The sequence below is a fragment of the Canis aureus genome, chromosome 1 (genome assembly GCF_053574225.1).
Source record: "Canis aureus isolate CA01 chromosome 1, VMU_Caureus_v.1.0, whole genome shotgun sequence".
Taxonomy (NCBI): Eukaryota; Metazoa; Chordata; class Mammalia; order Carnivora; family Canidae; genus Canis; species Canis aureus.
Genome location: NC_135611.1, coordinates 17,472,242 through 17,489,884, shown reverse-complemented (window position 1 = coordinate 17,489,884; position 17,643 = coordinate 17,472,242). Strand labels below are relative to the sequence as shown.

General features: G+C 47.2%; 1 protein-coding gene across 2 annotated transcripts in view; it reads left to right on the top strand.

The window, feature by feature from the left end:
* The window catches only part of LOC144310510 (O-acyltransferase like protein-like), a 75,021-nt gene extending 58,236 nt beyond the window's left edge, over positions 1–16,785 (top strand). The window contains exons 11-15 of one of the 2 annotated variants that reach the window (XM_077891547.1): positions 529–642; positions 2,870–3,002; positions 5,900–6,086; positions 10,555–10,697; positions 10,912–16,785. In XM_077891547.1, coding sequence (XP_077747673.1) covers positions 529–642; positions 2,870–3,002; positions 5,900–6,086; positions 10,555–10,697; positions 10,912–10,926 — 592 coding nt within the window. In that variant the 3' untranslated portion in view covers positions 10,927–16,785. The remainder of the gene's footprint in view (positions 1–528; positions 643–2,869; positions 3,003–5,899; positions 6,087–10,554; positions 10,698–10,911) is intronic. The other variant, XM_077891537.1, reaches the window with a different exon arrangement.
* The last annotated feature ends 858 nt before the right edge of the window (positions 16,786–17,643 follow it).

The following is a 17,643-nucleotide window of genomic DNA, read 5'->3' as shown; positions in this document are numbered from 1 at the left end:
CCCTTGACTCACAGGGGATGGATAGAAGACACTAGAAAAGGCTTCTTTCTTTCGTCTCTCAAGAACAGTATTCGGGCACATTGCCTGAGGCTCCATAGAGCATTCTGGAAGAGCTGAGCATCAGCCACCTGGACGGGCAGCATCCTTGTATTAGCTTGCCCTGCCTCCCGCTTCACACCCCATCCCTCATTCCCAACCCCCTATCGACTACCAGCACCCGGATATTTGTCTCAGATTGCATCCGGGTGGGGGAAGAACCCCGGGACCCCCCTCTTGCGCTGCCCCTTGTCCCCCTGTGCCTGGCAGTCACCTCTCCCCAGGTCACCCCCCACGACGTCCCTGTAGTGCCTGGTGGGCGGCAGGGGACCTCCACGCCTGGCGTCCCTTGGGGCTGCAGCGGGAATTTCCGGGGGGAGCCAGGAGATGCAGCCTCGGGTCCCAGGCCTGCAAAGGGCCAGGTGCGCGGCCCGGGGCCCACAGGCGGCAGGTGCCTGGCGGCCGCGCACCTTCCCGTCCCTGTCTCCGCAGAAGTAGGCGGGTCCTCGCGCCCCTCGGGGCCGCGCTCCTCCTGGCACCTGCCGCCGCCGCGGCCCTGCTCACTCGCGCGCACAGCCTCCCGGTCGCGGCGGTCAGCGAAGCCAGGTGAGCGCGGGCAGGTGAGCGCGGGCGGGGGCCGGGCGGCCGGGGGGCGGGGCTCGCAGGGGGCGGCGGGCGGCGGCCGGGCGGAGGCGGCACCGGGCAGCCCCGGAGCGGCCCAGCCCGCAGACGGCCTTGCGGCCAAACTCGAGAGCCTTCCCACGTGCACTAGGGGGGATGGGGATGGGGGTGGGGATGGGGGATGGGGATGGGGGAGATGGGGACGGGGATGGGGACGGGGATGGGGGATGAGGATGAGGGTGGGGATGGGGACGGGGACGGGGATGGGGATGGGGACGGGGATGGGGGTGGGGGGTGGGGGTTTGTCCCGCCTGAAAGGGGCCGCCCCGTGCGAGTGCTTCTCGGTGGAAGAGAGCGCCCCCACGTGGCTGCCGGGGGTTCTCCTCCGCGGCCCGCTGGGGATGGAGAGGCTGCCACGCAAGGACGAGGGAGTGGAACCCGCGGCCCTACCCGCTGTGCCATTGTGCTCCCCCCCCCCTTCTCCCTTATAACCAGCCTGCCTGTCACATGGGGAACGTGGGACCATTCCTCGCGGATCTGCTCTCCGAGCAGCCGAGTGGGGCAGATGGAGCCCCCATCTTCTCAGTCACCTGCTCCAATTCCTCCCACGGCGCCGGTTGCTCTCGAAAGTGGAATTCCTGCTTGACCTCACCTGTCACTCCCCCACCTGCTGGCTCTGGACCAGTCAGACTAGCCTTTTAACGTCCACACGCCAAGCATGTTCCTTCCTCCACAGGCCCTTGCACCTGCTGTTCTCCCACACAGAATGCCTTTCCTTTAGAATCCAGATCGTGGCAGGGCTTGCGCCTTCATTTCCTGTAGGTGTCGGTGCAAACAGCGGTTCTCAGAGCGGCCTTCACTGACCTCCCGATGTAAAATAGCCCTGAACCTTATCTGGCATTCTGTGCACAGTGTGCACTCTGTTTGTGAGGGGAAGGAAGGAAGGAAGGAAGGAAGGAAGGAAGGAAGGAAGGAAGGAAGGAAGGAAGGAAAGAAGAAGAAGAAGAAGAAGAAGAAGAAGAAGAAGAAGAAGAAGAAGAAGAAGAAGAAGAAGAAGAAGGAGGAGGAGGAGGAGGAGGAGGAGGAGGAGGAGGAGGAGGAGGGAGGGAAGAAAGAAAGAAAGAAAGAAAGAAAGAAAGAAAGAAGAAAAAGAAAGAAAGAAAGAGGAAGGAAGGAAGGAAGGAAGGAAAGAAGGAAGGAAGAAGGAGGGAGGGAAGGAAGGAAGAAAGGAAGGAAGAAAGAAAAGAAAGAGGAAAGAAAGAAAGAAAGAAAAGAAAGAAAGAAAGAAAGAAAGAGGAAGGAAGGAAGGAAGGAAGGAAGGAAGGAAGGAAGGAAGGAAGGAAGAAGGAAGGAAGGAGGAGGGAGGGAAGGAAGGAAGGAAGAGGAAGGAAGGAAGAAGGAGGGAGGGAGGGAAGGAAGGAAGAAAAAAAGGAAGGAAGGAAGAAAGAAAGAAGGAAAGAAAGAAAGAAAGAAGAAGAAGGAAGAAGGAAGGAAGGAAAGGAAGGAAGGAAAAGAAGAAAGAGAAAGAAAGAAAAAAGAAAGAAAGAAGAAAGAAAGAAGAAAGAAAGAGAAAGAAAGAAGAAAGAGGAAGGAAGGAGGGAGGGAAGGAGGGAAGGAAGGAAGGAAGGAAGACATCCCAGGTTTTGTGACCTGGGAGCACCATGCCCTTCTCCTCACGTCACCAGCCTCTGTGGGCATTGCCAGGTGACTGAGGAAGAGGCTCATTCCCACCTGCCCAGGGGTTCTCAACTCTGGAAGCACAGAGAGTCACCTGGGGAGATTTGAAATCCACCGCTGCTTCCAGCCAGCGCCGCCTCAGACCACCTGAATCGCAATCTCCAGGGGTGTGGCCCAAGCAACCAAATTCTGTAAGAGCTTCCACGAAGAGGTGCAGTCCTGAGAACCACGTTTCTAGAGCTAGCCTGGCATACCAGCTACCAGAAACAACTCCCTAAAAAATGGATGCAGTCTTCATATTTCCTTGGGAGCCAAGGTGGGGTTGCCCAGGGAAATCTGGAATTTTAGCAAGTCAGCTGTGTCTCTAAGGCAAGATCATGAGATTATTGTTTGGGGATCATTACTGAGGAAATGAACAAATGTACCCCAAATTTTCCTTTGGATTTGCTGACTGTACCAATGGACATCTGAGAGATTCCCTTTCTCAGGTCCAGATCAAAAAGAAACTTTTGCCTTCCGTTTTTGTGTTTTTCAGTGAAAATGCGACCGTGTTGTATTTCTCGGAGTACTACACTAAGCCCTACTGCAGATATGGGCCATTCCTCGTGGGCCTCTTTCTGAGCATTTTCATGCACCAAAACCACCAGGCAAACATTCTTAAAACCAAGGTAAGCCTGCCCCCTACCTCGCTGTAAGGCGGGGTCGGCTTGGGACTGGAGTGGCGCATTTGGCCAGGCTTGTCACAAGCCATGGGCAGGAATCAGACTGCTCAGTACTTTATTGTGCTGTGGTATGTTAGCAATGTTTCTTGGCTCTAGAGAATAAGAGAGACCTTATCTTCCTGCCGGATCCTGATTCTCTGCTTTCCTCACTGAGTTCCTTTAAGAAAGCTCCAGAATTGACCCCCTGTGGTGTTTCACCCATTGGAGCCTTAGTACAGACCCGGAGAACTCACTGCTATAGGAAAAACACACCTAGTGAATTTGCAGTGGCAAGGCTCTCTTCTGGATGGGCATAGTTATTTTTTTTTATTGTTATTTTTTTTTTTTTTTTAGATTTTTATTTATTTAATCATGAGAGACAGAGAGAGAGAGGGTCAGAGACACAGGCAGAGGGAGAAGCAGGCTCCATGCAGGGAGCCCGACGTGGGACTCGATCCCGGGTCTCCAGGATCACGCCCTGGGCCCAAGGCAGGCTCTCAACCACTGAGCCACCCAGGCATCCCTAGTTATTTTTTAAAAAGATTTTATTTATTTATTCATGAGAGACACACACACAGAGGCACAGACATAGGCAGAGGGAGAAGCAGGCTCCATGCAGGGAGCCCGATGTGGGACTCGATCCGGGGACTCCAGGATCAGGACCTGAGCCCAAGTCAGATGCTTAACTGCTGAGCCACCCAGGCGTCCCTGGAAGGGCATAGTTACCTTTTAATAGCACAAACTCCTTGGTTTCTATAGATAGGATTCTTGGTCAAATTCAATGGTTCCATCTGGGAATCAAGATGTCTAAGGGGAAACAAGCTGTTGCTTTGTCTTCCAGGTAAAATTGCTTCCCAGGTAAAAAATGGGTAATTGTTCTGGTTTGCCACTCAGGCTTATTACTCAAGCCAGAAGCCTGGGTTTATCTTGGACATGTCCTCCTCATTGACCACTCCTCCCATGCAAATGTCCACCAGGCCCCCCGTTATTGTTTCTTCTGCTGTCCTCTCTTGGCCTAACTAACCTCGCTGAAGCTCTTCTCATCTCTTGCCTTGACTTCTTGTCTTGTCCCTCTCATAATCCACCCTTGGGCCAACCTATTTAAAACTCTACTTTGGTGTTGCTCTTGAACTGTACAAAAGCTCTTCATGTGGCTTTCATTGACCCTTAAGACCTTGAGGTCTGACTTACCACTGAATTACCAACATCTGATTCTGAAATCACTGAAAGCACTTAATAAATGAATGAATGAAGGTTAATTTGCTTTTCAATGGGCAAAAGGCCAAAAATTTCTTTGCACTATTAGAGTACAGTGATAGCCCCAAATCTCCTCTGCTAGGCCCTACCTTTGTTTACCTAGTCTTGTGTGTGCCTCACCTAGATGCTCCAGTGAAGAGGCCTCTGTCCTTGGAAAATCTTGTGTTGCTCATGGCAGGAACAGGAGATAGAGCTTCACAAGACAGAATGGATACACAAAGGCTGCGTGACTTTTCCTGTAGGCTGGAGTTATGCTGATCCCCTGAAGTCGCATAATCCAGTTGTAGATTAAAACAGAATGCCATTAAAGACATGCTTCAGTGTCACCCGGGCTCCATGGTACCCAGGGAACAGTGGGGGGACTTAAGACGTGGACAGAGCATTTGCGAATCTTCCAGGGGTTGAGTCAGGATCAGGGAGTTTGGAGCCAGAACACAAGTCAGGCTGAGCTGGAGATACAAGGTAGAAGGGATGGGTAGACCAAAGTCAAACCTCTAGAAGCCAGGAAAGATGGACACAGAGACCACGCTGGAGGCAGCTGGGGCCTATGCCATATGCTAGGAATGAGATGAGACGGGGCATGCTCAGTGAAAGAGTGAAGGGGACCCTAGCCTAAAAGAGAGGGCTTGTGGGGAGCTCCCGAGGACAGACCTTTCTTCTCATACAGCCAGAGCTTAGTGCAGGAATCTGAGGCCAAGGAGGAGAGAGCTTCTCTCTGGAGACTAGATGGTGGACTGATAAGATGCTAATTCGGTTCAATGGAGAGGTCATCATAGCAACTTTGAAATTGGAACAAGCTAGAAAGATTCTTGGAAGACAGGTCTGGGTCTAAACGGTCAAATTAGGTGACATAAAGATCTAAGATCTTGAACTGAGCCCATAATAGAATTCAACCCACGGGGCTGTTCTCTGAGCTGAAGAGTTCTCCATTCTCTCGCTCTTCCACTATTTTATGACCCCAAGGACAAGGGTTCAGCCCAGGTAGAGACCGTGTGCGTTGTTGGGAGACACAGAACCAGTCAAGGAGCCTTATTAGGTCAAGGAACAGAATGGGAGGTCAGGAGTGGGTTAGAACATTATCTTTCTTTCTTCCCTTTTAACTTTCATTTCATAAGTATTCGAGGTTCACGGCAAGTTGCAAAAACAGCACAGAAGGTCTTGTGTGCCCATGACCCAGGTTCTTTCGCTGGCAACATGCTACAGAACTATGGCAAATGATCACAGCCAAGACATTGACACTGGCACAATCCACAGGCCTCAGGTCCACTAGTTTTATGTGCACTCATTCGTGCGTGTATATAGTTTTGTGTAATTTCAGCACGTGGAGATTTGCATAACCACCACCAAAAATGAGGCACAGAGCTCTGCTGTCACAGCAAAGAGCTCCCTTGTGCTACCTCTTGTTGACCACACTCCCCCCCTCTCCTACCCCGCCCTAACCTCTCATAACCACTAGTCTGAACCTTCTATTTTAGTCAAACTTGGGCGCCAATTGGGGTTTACAAATCGATACCTAAAGTGACAATAGTAACACAGAAAAGTGAATTACTGTAAAAGAAAGTAGATGTCCAAAATGGGCTTGACCCAGGTCTCTCCTCTCCCTGTAGGCGCAGGCTGTGCTGGGGTGGATTTGCTGCCTGTCTACCCTGTTCACAGTGGTCGCTCTGGCGTACGTGGTGGATGACACCTTTGCCACCTCTTCACCTGCTGTGGCTCTGTACCAGGCTCTCCACCGGACCCTGTGGGCGGCAGACGTGGGCTGGATCATGCTAGCGTGTCAGGAGGGCTACGGAGGTACGGCACAGCACGGGGTGCTGCTCATGGGCTCACACTGTGTCCCTTTAAGGGCAAAGAATGTGAGAACACGGTGTACACAGAGGGGCTTTTTTGTTTGCTGGAGTGTTTGGTGAATGACATCAATTTGCTTCTATCTTGGGGGTGGGTGGGAACTGGCCACATATTCTGTTTAAGATTTTTTACCCTGGTTTACGTACAAATGCAGGTTCTGAAAGAAAAATCTGCAGTCTCTCCAGTGAAGCTAGTTCAGAAGCTGGAGGAGAACAGGCAGGGGCTTATGGTAAAAACAAAATACCAGTGCCAGGGACAGAAGTTCTGGTCACACTCAGCCTGGGCCTCGGTTTCCTTATCTGAGGGTGTAGACCGAGTAGTTCCCAAGATCCCCTTTGGCCCTTTGATCTGGGAAAAACCATTTCTATTGAGCTGGTTTTCAGTGTGTGGAAAGGTCAAGAAAAGAGCTGAAATGGAAAGGAAGGAATTTTCTCCAGATTAGAAATGTCTATCCAAGTCACCTGACACTCTTTCCTTTTCTTTCCCACTTGGCATGAGGTAAGAACTGGGTACTTGAGGTGTCAGAAAATGACAGGAGAAAGCCTGGCAAGAATCATCTAGAAAAAGTTCTGGCCCCACAGTGCCCAGAAGCTCCGAAGTGATGGCTGTACAGCCAGGTGCAGCCATGACACCTTGAGACCCTAGGGAAATAATCAGGGTGAGTTTACACCTGGGCCTGTGAACGCCACCCAGGTAGCCTCAGCGAAGGTGTTTGGAAATCATGCTTTAAAGAGAAAAATGATAAAAATGATCACAATTCCTGTTGACTGAGCGCAGGCTTATGCCAGGCCCCATGGAGAACTTCACCCAGAGGATCCCGGGTGACACTGGCCACAGCCCCCATGGGTAGAGCTATCAGGAGCTGTTTCTCTGTGAGAAAGATGGTGCCTGGAGATGAGGTAACGTGTGAAGGTCACGCAGTGCAGTAGTCACTGAGCTAGAAAATGAATCCCAGACCAAGCGCAAAGCGATGCCCAAAGCCCATGATCTTCATTTCTGTGCAACAGTACCCTTCTCAGACATTTGATTGGTAAAGTTGTTTTTGAATTTGGTGATGAACGATTTGTTCTTTAATATTTCAAATTCATAAGCTTTTCTTTATATGGAGAAATGACATTAAGGAAGAAATGGGCTGCATTCTCTCTGACTGAGGTATTTGCGTTTCTGGGCAGCTGTTGAATCACATGACCACACCCCAACACTGCTTCCACACGGTGACAATGACCCTAAACTGTCCCTAGAGCCTCAGAATATAAGCAGCTACTCCCCCTGGCCCACGATGGGGTGGCAAACACCACAGTACTCCCGTCTGATGTGGAGAGTCATGCTAAATGAAGAACTAACCTGCTAGAGGGAGTGACTTCGGTCAAGTTAGAAGACTAATCGAATTTGCGGCATTACTGTTACAGTGGAGCTAGTCAGTGCTATCAATCATCAGGCTGAGTATGGATGAGACCTCTATTAATCCAGGCGACAGACCAGCCCTTTGGTTGTTCTTGAGTGATACAGCTTTTCAAAATGTGTTGTCATTAGCCAATCACAATTATCTAGGTGTGACTGATGTTCTAGGTTTGCATCTCCAACACTATTTTCAGGTATCAAGATTGGGTAGTAAGTGAATGAATGTACAAGATACAATTCTAGAAAATATGTGTCTACCTGATGACCTTCAGAAAAGTACATCTATAAAGGGACACTTGAAGAAGAAGTGTTTCATGGAGGCTCTCAGGGAGAGAAGGGATCCCCATGGCTCGAATCCTCTGTCGTCATCTCAATCGGGACCAGTGTAGACCATGTGGGTCTGGGTCTGTGCAAAGTCGTGTTCTGTTGAGTTGCCAGAGGCATCTTCGGGCATGTTACTCCTCCAGTTAAAACCTTTCAGTGCTGGGCCCACTCTCCTACAGCAATCCTCAAGCTTTAATACCATATGGACCCATTCCAAAGGAACAAGAAGTGTTTTAGATCTTTAGTATTATTGGCTTAAATTAAATTTTAATTCTAATTTTACCTAAGCATGAGAAAGCATAAGCCTAGACACAAATTTTTATGTTTATAACACATGAATTTATAAAGCCAAAACAAATTTATAAAGTAACCATATAAATGGAGCACCTGGCTGGCTCAGTCAGTAAAGCATGTGACTCTTGTTCTTGGGGTTTTGAAGTTTGAGTCCCAGGTTGGGTGTGGAGATTAGTTAAAAATACAATCTTATTTTAAATGTCACGTAACATAATTTGACCTATGGTTAAAAAAGATTGCTCTGGATTTTGCACGGGGTCTATAGGGTGACAAGGACGAAACAGAGAGTCCAACAGATCTGCGAGGAAGCTACGGTACAGGCCCATGGAGGAGGAACCCATGGTGGAATCAATGGGGTGGGGGGTTAGTGGAGGAGATGGGGAGAAATGGTCTGATTTGCGATAGATATTTTTAAGGATAGATTGGCAGCACTCTGTGGGATACGGGAGGAAGAACAGAATCAGGGATGGCGCCAAAGATTTTTGTCCTGAGCAACTGAAACAACATGATACCTGAGCTGGGACTCTTGGAAAGGAGAGACGGAAGTTTTTTACTTTTTTTTTCCCTCTCTCTTTCTCTTCTTTCTTTCTTTTGTGGCTTAAGACAACAGAAATTGATTCTCTCATCATTCTGAAGAAACCCAAAATCAAAGTGTTGGCAAGGTCCTTCTAGAAGCCCTGGGGGGATCTGTTCTGAGCTCTCTCCTGCCCACCCTCCCACCCCCACCCGGTGACTGCCAGCAAGACCCGACTTTCCTGGCCCGTGCGTGCATCTCTCCAATCTCTGTCTCCGTCTCCACATGGCCTTCGTCCCATGTGTCTCCTCCGTGTGTCTGTGTCTCTTTTTCTGTCTCTTATAAGGACCCTCATTTTTGGATTTGAGGCCCACTGTAACCCTGGATAATCTCATCTCGAGTTCCTTACCTTCATTCCATCTGCAGAGACCCTCATTCCAAATAGAGCAGGGTTCTAGGCGGACACAGCTTTTGGGAGGCCCCTATTCCACCCACTACGGAGATCAGCAGAAAGTCCTGTGCAGAGAGGGATTTCTCACCGTGCTTTATTTTAATTAATTTTTAGTTTATTTTTAAAAGATTTTATTTATTTATTCATGAGAGACACGCACAGAGAGAGAGGCAGAGACACAGGCAGAGAGAGAAGCAGGCTCCATGCAGGGAGTCTGATGCGGGACTCAATCCCAGGACTCCAGGATCATGACCTGACAGGGCTGAACACACTCAACAACCAAACCACCCAGGTGCCCCCAAAACCAAATATTTCTAATAACCATGTCTTTATAAGGACTTTAAGACTATTCATGTGAATATCAGAAATCCTGTTTTGAAGGAACTTTCATCTCCTAGGCCGGCCAGAGCAGGGAAGAATGGCCTGGGGCTGCATTTTGCTTTGGATTAAGGAAAGGACAAAGTGCTGGATATTTTAGCATATTGTGCAGGGCAGTTTGGGTAGATCTGTATGTTTTTATTACTAAAAATGTCAATTAAATTTTAAAAATTTATTGATTATGATTAAGAATGTATTAATATAGGCTTTCAAGTAACAATGGAATTTTTTATGTAGTATTTTGTGTTTTTTAGATCAGCTCATAAAATGTCGAATTCTGCACTTTTTGTTCTTACATTTATTAAATGAATTTTTTCTTTTTTAATTTTTAAAAAAGATTTTATTTACCTATTTGTGAGAGACAGAGACAGAGAGAAAGGCAAAGACACAGACAGAGGGAGAAACAAGCTCCCTGCGGGGAGAGGAGCCCAATGTGGGACTCCATCCCAGGACCCTGGGATCACGTTCTGAGCTAAAGGCAGATGCCCAACCGCTGAGCCACCCAGGCACCCCTCTTTTCATTAATTAAACAGCCTGAAGTGGGCTGTGGCTATCATGTGGGACAGCACAGTTCTAGAAGTTACACCAAGTTACAGAATTTTTGTCCTGAAAGGGACCTAGAAGCCCCAGTGCAAGCCGGTCCCTGGCAGATGACAAGTCAGCAGCCTGGCCATGCCACCACCTCATCCTGAGGCCCAGTGAGCAGCCCCTGTGCTGCACCCAGAGCCGGAACTGCAGCTGGCACCGGGCCTGTGCACCTGGTTTTACCTGTGGCATGTTTCGTGCTCCGGGCTTGCCATGTGCTAAGTAAACCGACTGTAGACTCCTGTTAGCCTCTCTTATTTTTTCCCTACTCCTGCAAAGGGAAGCACTTTCTGTTTATTTATTATTTTTTTCTTTTTTGGCACATTCTCTTAAAAATTGGAAGAATAAAGATCTTCCTAGGGGAAGTTTACACACTTAGGCAGTGGGGCCCAGAGGCCGCAGCGACGGGCCCGGGGAGCCAGGGAGGACCCCGCGCCCCCAGGAACCACACTGCCTGTTCCCTCCAGGCCCGGTGAACCGGCTGCTTTCTTGCCGCATCTGGACCTTCCCGGCCAGCATCAGTTACGCCTGCTACTTGGTACACCCCATCCTCATCCTGCTCTACAACGGGCTGCAGGAAACGCCCATTCACTACACCGACACCAACATGGTGAGTGAGTCCCCGCTCTTGGCTCTGCTGTGCCTCTACTGTCCCTTCTCTGCTGGAGCCACCAAGCCGCCCACCGGCCTGGCGAGAAGCTTGTTGCGTTGGTGTGGCTAGGAGCCTACTGTCCTTTGCCTTATTTGAGGGAAGACTTCGGGATAGTAGCTTTCTTTGATTTTATTTATCTTATATTTAATGTTTGGGGCTGTTGGTCTTGCAGATCGATATCCTATAGCCAGGAATCCGGTAGCAAGATCGTGTCCACTCTGCCCCTGTTTCTCTCCAGTTCTATCTTTTCTTTGGACACTGTTTGCTGACCTTCGTCACTGGGCTGGCCCTGACGCTGTGCATTGAGAAACCATGTCAGGAACTGAAGCGGTACCTGCTGGGACCGTTGCCTGCGGGGCCATGAAGGTTCTGGTAAAACCTGCAAGAATGGATGGGTTTGTTCTGTCGGTGATGAGTAAAAGCCAGCATGGCTTCATTTCTGTAATGAATGTGTGCTCCTCTGACAAGGGGTGTGAATCCAATTTTGTGAATGTTTAAGATACACAACTTCTCTGTGCTCAATATATAAGAGTGTTGAGTGTTTACTATATAAAAGAATTCTGTGACAGCCTATTGTAGTAGCACAATAATCACCTCTGATGAACCTTTTCAGGAAAAAGAAAAACCAACCTGGATTTCTGGGGTCTCATCCTACATGTATTTTCTATACCAATGATCATAGGAAAACATCAAACTTAGCAAATTGAATGAAATTTAGGTTACAGTGTTCACTTCTCTTGGTAAAAATCACAGCATGCAGTTTTTCACATCATAATTGTCTTTGTGTTATTATTTGTAGACCTGTAACTTTATCCTGGAGCCTAGGATCCTATGACCCATTGGCGTGTACAATTCACGGGTGCGTTGTTACAGGCCTTCCAAACATTATCTGTTTTACGGCGTGGTCCCTGGGAGGGGTTGAATGTGTCACTGAAAAAGATATAAAGTCCTAATCCTATAGTACCTTAGAATGTGACCTCTTTGGGGGTCAGGGTTTTACAGAGGTAATCAAGTTATTATTATTTTTAAAGATTGTATTTATTTATTTGAGAAAGAGAGCATGAGCAGGGGGAGGAGCAAAGGGAGGAGAAGCAGACCCCACACTGAGCAAGAAGCCCAATGCAGGGCTTGATCCCAGGACTCTGATCATGACCTGAGCTGAAGGTAGACACTTAACCCACTGAGCCACCCAGGTGCCCCAGAGGTAATCAAGTTAATGTGAGTTCATGGGGGGAGGTGGCCCTAATCCAACATGACTGGTATCCTCATAAGAAGGGAAAATCTGAACATAGAGACAGATTTGCACAGATGGAAGATGTGAAAATGTACAGGAATAAGGAAGCCACCTGCCAGCCAAGGAACACCAAGGATTGCCAGCAGACACAGAGCTAGACGAGGCGAGGAAGGACCCTCCCCTGGAGCCCTCTGAGGGAGCATAGGCCTGCCGACACCTTGAGTTAGGACTTCCAGCCTTCGAGAACAGTGAGATGGTGCATATCTGTGGTTGTAAATCAGCTAGTTTGTGTTGCTTTGTTATAGTAGCCCCGGCAAAGGAATACAGTTGGTCAACAAAACTCCCAGTGGAGAAGGATGAGACCCTAGTGAGTGGCTTCCATCCCGCCCCTTGATTTCCAGCAGCGAGGCCTAGAAACGGAGAGATTTATAAAGCCAGGCTGTCCAGGCTTTCAGGCTTGTATTCCTTCCTGGGTGTGTGATTTCACATTAACCATCCCTACTCATGGGACGCTTGGGTGGCTCCACGGCTGAGCGGCTGCCTTCGGCCCAGGGCGTGACCCCGGAGTCCTGGGATCGAGTCCTGCATCGGGCTCCCTGCATGGAGCCTGCTTCTCCCTCTGCCTGTGTCTCTGCCTCTCTCTCTCTGTGTGTCTCTCAGGAATAAATAAATAAAATCTAAAAAAAAAAAAAAAAATCCCTACTCACATATGCTTAACATCACTTACTACAACACTCTCTTTGTGTACTTAAGAATCAAAGGATTTATTAACAATCATGAGGCTACAAGGAGCTAATTAGCACGGAATGCTCCCCATCTCTTAGGCACTACTTCTCTCCAAGTGGATCTGCTAAGAGGACCATTGGGGGTAGGGGGGGCTGCTAACTTCCAATCCTTTGAAAGAGCACTTGACAGCTAATCTTGTCCTTTTCTAGCTCGCCTTGGGGAGCCATATCTCCCAGAGGCCTGATCTATTCTGCTGAAAGAACCTGAGGTAAGCGAGGAGGCAGGTCCCTGCTGCCAGGTTCAGTATCTGTATTAGATAGAACACACCACGTGGGCTCTTTGGGGAACCCCAAGGTTCATGGAGTTCCTTGGGAGCCCCCTGGTGGCTGATGTGGCACCTGACCCCTCCGACTTCATTAGGCCTCAGAGGAGGGCCCGTGGCATTTACAGGAGGAACACTGCAATCTGGACGGACCCCGTGGGAAATGACTGGCCTACCAACACTGCTGGGCAGTCAAATTGCCAAGTGCTTCTAGTTATGAGGCTAGAAACCTGGGGCCCGTAGAAATAGCTTTCATAACTGCTAGCAACATCGCCTCTGTAAGTTTTCTTAATAAGGAAAAAAAAAATACCCTCTCCACTACTGCAATTTCATAAAATATAAAGTAGGGACAGAGAAATCCAATTTTGCTCTGGCTTTTGTTTCGATTGGGAAATCCCTAGGAGTTTAAGATTTATAGAATAAGGGGACCTTCTTTGGATTCCAAAACAAGCTGTAAAAAAGCACATGACATTTATGAGACAGCTGGAAATTTGAACACTGCCTGTATATTTGATCATATTAAGGACTTATTAATTTTTTAATCTGATATTGGTATTGCGGTCATGTTTAACAGCTCTTATGTTTTAGATGCATAGTGAAATATTTATGGACAAAATGATAAAAATTTCGTATTTACCTCAAAATAATATCGGGAGGAAGTGGGATAGATGAAACAAGACTGGGCATGTCGTGATAATTTTTGAAGTTGGGTGATGGGTACATGGGACCTTATTATACTGTTTTTTTTCTAATTTTGTATATAATAAACTCAAGCAAATAATAAACTAGAGCAAATTTATAGAGGCAGCAACATCAGCATAGAGTAAGACTCAATTGATAGGTGCCTCCTCTAATTCTTCCTAAATTTTGAAATCCATGTTCGTCCCCAGGTACCAACCCATGGATAGAACAGGTCACATTGACAGTATAGTCGTTCCCAGCAGATCTAAAGGAACTCCAGTCCTCCTTAAGTTCCTTCCGGCTGGTCTTGGGAGCATCTAGAGATATCTTGCTTGTCTTATAAACACCTGAACCCTCCTAGTTCCTTTTTTAATGGGGCTGGGTCTCCTCAGAGCTGTCCCCTCCCCAAGTCCTGCCCTTGGATTGCTGAGACCTGCCAGTGGGGTCAGTGCCCCCTACACCTGCTGTCCCCACTCCACTCTCCAAAGCATGCCACCTCCTCCTCTGACTTCTCTGGGCAGCTGGTGGGCTGGGCTAGTTTGGTGCTCAGGCCACTGTGTCCATTCAGAGCACAAATGATCTCCACAAATACCACAAGCTGTTAAGTCCCCTCTGTCCCCCCTTATGCCACCTGTGCTTTCTCATTCAGGCTTTGATGCAGTGCTGCTAAGTGCTCAGCTGCTCAGCACATTTTTATAGAAACTGCTCTTGCAGATTTGCCTTATTCTAATAGAGGTCATTCTCCCTTGGGTGCACTGCGAGTTTATGGGCGCTCAGAGTGACAATTGCTTCCTCTTTACATTTGCATCCTGTTCACCACTAGCCCTGACCACCATGGCCGGCACCCAGTAGGTGTTTGATAAATGGCAGCTGGCACAGTGTGGAATCAACTACTTCTTTTTTGGGGAGTGAATTCTTGCACAGGAGGCTTCTCATGCATACAGGCAGGCACCTCTCCACCAGGTCTTGGATGCAGTCAGTGTTTTTTTTTTTTTTTTTTTTATTTAATTTATGAGAGACACAGAGAAAGAGAGAGAGAGAGAGAGAGAGAGAGAGAGAGAGGCAGAGACATAGGGAGAGGGAGAAGCAGGCTCCCTGCAGGGAGCCCGATGTGGGACTTGATTCTGGGACTCCAGGGTCACACCCTGGGCCAAAGGCAGGCGCTAAACCACTGAGCCACAGGGGCTGCCCTGATTTATTTATTTTTAAGATTTTATTTACTCCAGAGAGAGAGAGAGGGAGAGAATGAGCAAGAGAGAGGAGGGAGGGGTAGAGGGAGAAGGAGAGACAGAGAATCCCAAGCAGACTCTGTGCTGATGCAGAGCCCCAGGCAGGTTCCCATCACTCCACCATGAGATCGTGGCCTGAGGAAAATCCAGAGCTGCACGCTTAGCTGAATGAACCACCCAGGTGGCCCTCTGTCAGCTTGTTAGCTCCTCACTCTTAACCATGAGCGGAACAAACAAGGTTCCCACGAACCTACGAAAAGTCTTTAACATCTGGAAGACTGAGTCTAAAATGAACACACACAAAGCAAAAGAATTTGGAGGGAAGAGGTTACATAGGAAAAAAGAAAAGCTACCAGAACCATCACTGTCCTTGAAGAGATGAGAAGAGATGAGAGAAGATACTGCCTCCAGTAAAGATGTGGAGACAAAGACGTGATCCTTCTTTCTTTTATTTAGTCATTCAGTCAATGACCAAATATTTCTTTTTTTTTATTTTAAGTTTTATTTATTTATTCATGAAACACAGAGAGAGAGAGAGAGAGAGAGAGAGAGAGGCAGAGACATAGGCAGAGGGAGAAGCAGGCTCCATGCAGGGAGTCTGATGCGGGACTCGATCCCAGGACTCCAGGTTCATGACCTGAGCTGAACACACTCAACCACCAAGCCACCCAGGTGCCCCCAAAACCAAATATTTCTAATAACCACGTCTTTATAAGGACTTTAAGACTATTCATGTGAATATCAGAAATCCTGTTTTGAAGGAACTTTCATCTCCTAGGCCGGCCAGAGCAGGGAAGAATGGCCTGGGGCTGCATTTTGCTTTGGATTAAGGAAAGGACAAAGTGCTGGGTATTTTAGCATACTGTGCAGTACAGTCAAGATAGGTCTGTATGTTTTTATTACTAAAAATGTCAATTAAATTTTAAGAATTTATTGATTATGATTAGGAATGTATTAATATAGGCTTTCAAGTAACAATGGAATTTTATGTAGTATTTTGTTTTTATTAGATCAGCTCACAAAATGTCGAATTCTTCACCTTTTTGTTCCTACATTTATTAGATTAATTTTTTCTTTTTAAAAAATTTTTAAGGGGATCCCTGGGTGGCTCAGCGGTTTGGTGCCTGCCTTCGGCTCAGGGCATGATCCTGGAGACCCGGGATCGAGTCCCACGTCGGGCTCCCTGCATGGAGCCTGCTTCTCCCTCTGCCTGTGTTTCTGCCTCTCTCTCTCTCTCTGTCTCTCATGAATAAATAAATATTTTTAAAAAATTTTTTTAAAGATTTTATTTACCTATTCATGAGAGACACGGAGAGAGAGAGGCAGAGACACAAACAGAGGGAGAAGCAGGCTCCATGCAGGAAGCCTGATGCGTGACTCGATCCCGGGACCCCAGGATCATGCCCTGGGCTGAAGGCAGGTGCTCAACAGCTGAGCCACCCAGGTGTCCCTCTTTTTCTTTTTTAAAATTAAAAGTATGATTTATATACAATAAAATCCACTTTTTAAAAAGTGTACACTTTTCTGAGTTTTGACAAATCCATATATTGTCACCACCATAGGCAGGATATAGAATTCCACCACCTCTCAAAATTTCTGGGGCTCCTTTAGAGTCAACATCTATACTCACCCCCAGCCCTTCACAATATCTATTTCCCATCCGTGTAGTTCTGCCTTTTCCAGATATATTTATCTTTTGAAGTTTAATTTTAAAAAATAAATATTTCAAACATTCCAACAAGTCTAAAGAAGTGAAACAATTGACAGCCCACACATCCATCATCCCTAATAAACACAGGCTTAACATTTTGCCATTTTTCTTTTAAATGTGTTTCTTTTTATTTAAAAAATAAAACGCAAAAAATAAAAAATAAAAAAATAAAACGCAACTGTAGACCTCCTGCAGCCCATTTCCTTCCTCCCTTCTTATCCAAGTTTCATCCATGTTTTTATATTTTTACTAATAACACACATATGTCTATAAATGTTATACAGTATGTTGTTTTTAAGCACGATATAATTGGATCTATACTGTAATATCCTTTTGAAATATGATTTTTCCCCATTAAACATGGTCTGTCTAGCTGGCAATTCATTTCTCATGTTCATAGGGTTTTACGGAGTGCACGTGTGCCTTACATATTTACATATTTATCCATTCACCAGATAGTAGGTAGGCATTTGCTATGTTTCCAGTTCTTTATTTTTGCATACAGAGTTGTAACAAACTCCTCACATGTGTTTCTTCATGGAGATATGTTAGTTGTCCAGGGTGTAGTGTCAGGAGAGTAATTGCAGGGTGAAAAGGTATATGTACATTCAACCTTTCCTGATCACACTACACAGCTTTCCAAAGTGATTTTGCCAATTTAAGCTGCCACTAGTGGAGGAGGGGAGTGGATGCCATTAGTCAAGACCCTCCCCAAGGCTCGGTTCTATCCACCTGTTAATTTACTATTAAATCCCTGAGGAATGTGGGGTGGCGTCTGATTACTTCAATTTGCATTTCCCTGTTTACTAGCGGGGTTGAGTGTTTCCATGTGTGTAATGGCCCTTTGGAGCTTCTCTTTCAGAGACTGCCTGCCATATCCTTTGCCTGTTCTTCTACTGAGTGTTTTTCTTATTATTGATTCTAAGATGTCCTTTATTCATCCCAGAGACTAATCTTTTGTGGATTAATTGTGCTGCAAATACTTTCTCCCAATCTGTGAC